The following is a 2,500-nucleotide window of genomic DNA, read 5'->3' on the forward strand; positions in this document are numbered from 1 at the left end:
TGAGCGCTGCCTCGTACAGGTGAGCTCTGCCTCGTACAGGTGAGCTCTGCCACGTACAAGGTGAGCTCTGCCAAGTACAGGTGAGCGCTGCCTCGTACAGGTGAGCTCTGCCTTGTACAGGTGAGCGCTGCCTCGTACAGGTGAGCGCTGCCTCTTACAGGTGAGCTCTGCCAAGTACAGGTGAGCGCTGCCTCTTACAGGTGAGCTCTGCCTTGTACAGGTGAGCGCTGCCTCGTACAGGTGAGCGTTGCCTCGTACAGGTGAGCGCTGCCTCGTACAGGTGAGCGCTGCCTCGTATAGGTTAGCTTTGGCTCGTACAGGTGAGCGTTGCTTGCTACAAGTGAGCAAATACAGCTCCCTGAAATAAGATGCTTGTGTGTTTGTTTGTTTGTCTGAAAGGCAGGCGGAAGAACTTGTTCGCTTCCTCTTTGGTGTCTCCACTAATCATGTTTGTTTGTTTGTGTGTGTGTGTTTAATTCTCCAGAAGTCTCCGCTGCTTCTACATTACAGACCCAAGATGGACCTGCTGTAGGGACCAGTCTCACATGATGCGTGATGGAGTATTTATGCAGAGACGATCAAGCCAACGCACACACACACACACACACACACACACACACACACACACACACTAACGTACATACCTCACACATACTCATGGGCACACACATTCATACCAAAACACACACACACACACACACACACATACACACACAGCCTCAGGAACAGCCCATGCCGTCCTGCGGCGTCTGTGAAGCAAGAAGAGCTGGCGGAAGATTAAACGTTATAAACTTTATATTTATACTTTTGTACAGAATAGAGACATGGACCCAGAACCTACTCGGTGCTCTGTTTACAACCCAACTCACCAACAAACGACCGATCACAACAACAACAACAACACCACTGTCGGCTGTTTGTTTACCGACCGACCCATCTGCCCTCTCCGTCTGAGAAACCCACAGCAGGACAAATTGGAGCTCTTTTTTCGGTGGGAGGAGGGGGTGCGCGACTGTCCCCGCCCCCCCAGACCCTGGCCACGCGAGCTCTGAAGACTTTTATTATGGACCGTTTGTTTGTTTGTTTGTTTGTTTGTTTGTTTGTCATTTGTTTGTTTGTTTGTTTGCGTTGGTATATTGTCTCTGAGCTTCTGTCTCTTGCTTTGCTTTTGGCTCCTTCTCCACGATGGACTGTGAATAAGCAGAAATGAGTGTTGTAATTTATGTTCCTTATAGAATCCTGTACATAGAAATAATTATGAGGGGGATGGGAGCGATACAGAAGAATGAAAGAGAGAGAGAGAGAAAGATTACAGACTGTTTAGAGCAGTTCCTTAAGTGCTGTCGGGGGTTAGCGGTGTGTAGCCATTTAGTCCGTGGGTAGCCCACCTAGCTACAGAGTGTAGCAGGAGCACACACACACACTCACACTCACACACACACACGCACACACACACACACCCCACAGCGCAAGCTACAGCTTTGTTATCAGTATGAACTCATGTGCCATCGACAAGAGCATTAACTAATACAGTAGCCCACTCACCTAGCATTAGCCTGCACGGTTGGCAACCAATAACTCTGCGTCCTTGGACCGTGCTGACATCTAGCCAATGAAGGCAGTGTTCATGATGTGCAAGTTTAACCTGCATTAGGAGCAGTGGTCTATGGGGCTAGCCTGGGCCTTAGCTGGCACTAACAGTAGTGGATTATGGGGCTAGCCAGGGCTTTAGTGTTAGCATTAGCAGCAGTGATCTATGGGGCTAGCTTGAGCGGGAACGTACCTATATTCCCCGGGTCCTGTTTTGCCCAGGTCCTATGTTCCCCGCTTTTGGAGAAAACCGGGGAACATAGGGATGACCCCGTTTGAGCACTAGCTTTAGCCTGCTGGAGGTCACAGCACTGGCTCTCTTCCTCCCTAATACCCACTGACGCCACCTCACCAGTGAAGTGTGCCGTTTCTGCTTCAGCAGCAGCACCTGTTAAATTCACACACACTCACACATGCACACATACACACACTTTAAGGCTACACACGAGGTATACGTACATGCAGGGCCATAAATTCACATGACACACACACACACACACACACTCACACACTCACAGGTGTGCACAAGGACACAAACACACACCTACCCATGAGAGACTAAGTGAAAGCGTTGCATAGCCAGCCATTTTCTAAAACTTTAACAATGTTTTTAATTGTTTTTTATTTTCATGGATAAAAGCATTTCTGTAAATATTAATGAGTATTTAAAACACTTAGATTCTTAATCAGACCTGCACATGGTCTTTGACCTCTGGGTTTGGTAGGTTTGGCTGCCACTCAGCCCTGATGGCCAATCACGTGTCAGTTTGGGGGCGGAGAATGTAGATGATTTTATACAGACAACCAGCTCCTTACTGGGATCTGTCCAGCTGCCTACCAGATAACTAACCAGCTCCACCAAAACACAGACACACATACACACATACACAAACACACACAGAGCATCCTA

The 2,500-nt window shown here is 48.4% G+C and overlaps 1 protein-coding gene across 1 annotated transcript in view; it reads left to right on the forward strand.

Annotated features, from left to right (window-relative positions):
- LOC134095868 (polycomb group RING finger protein 3) overlaps positions 1-2,500 on the forward strand; it is a gene marked incomplete in the record, with an annotated part of 21,438 nt that overhangs the window by 17,574 nt on the left and 1,364 nt on the right. Inside the window, 1 exon segment of the mRNA XM_062549582.1 lies at positions 485-2,500. This exon segment is cut by the window's right edge and continues 1,364 nt beyond it. Coding sequence (XP_062405566.1) covers positions 485-532 — 48 coding nt within the window.

This window comes from Sardina pilchardus, chromosome 11 (assembly GCF_963854185.1).
Source record: "Sardina pilchardus chromosome 11, fSarPil1.1, whole genome shotgun sequence".
NCBI lineage: Eukaryota > Metazoa > Chordata > Actinopteri > Clupeiformes > Clupeidae > Sardina > Sardina pilchardus.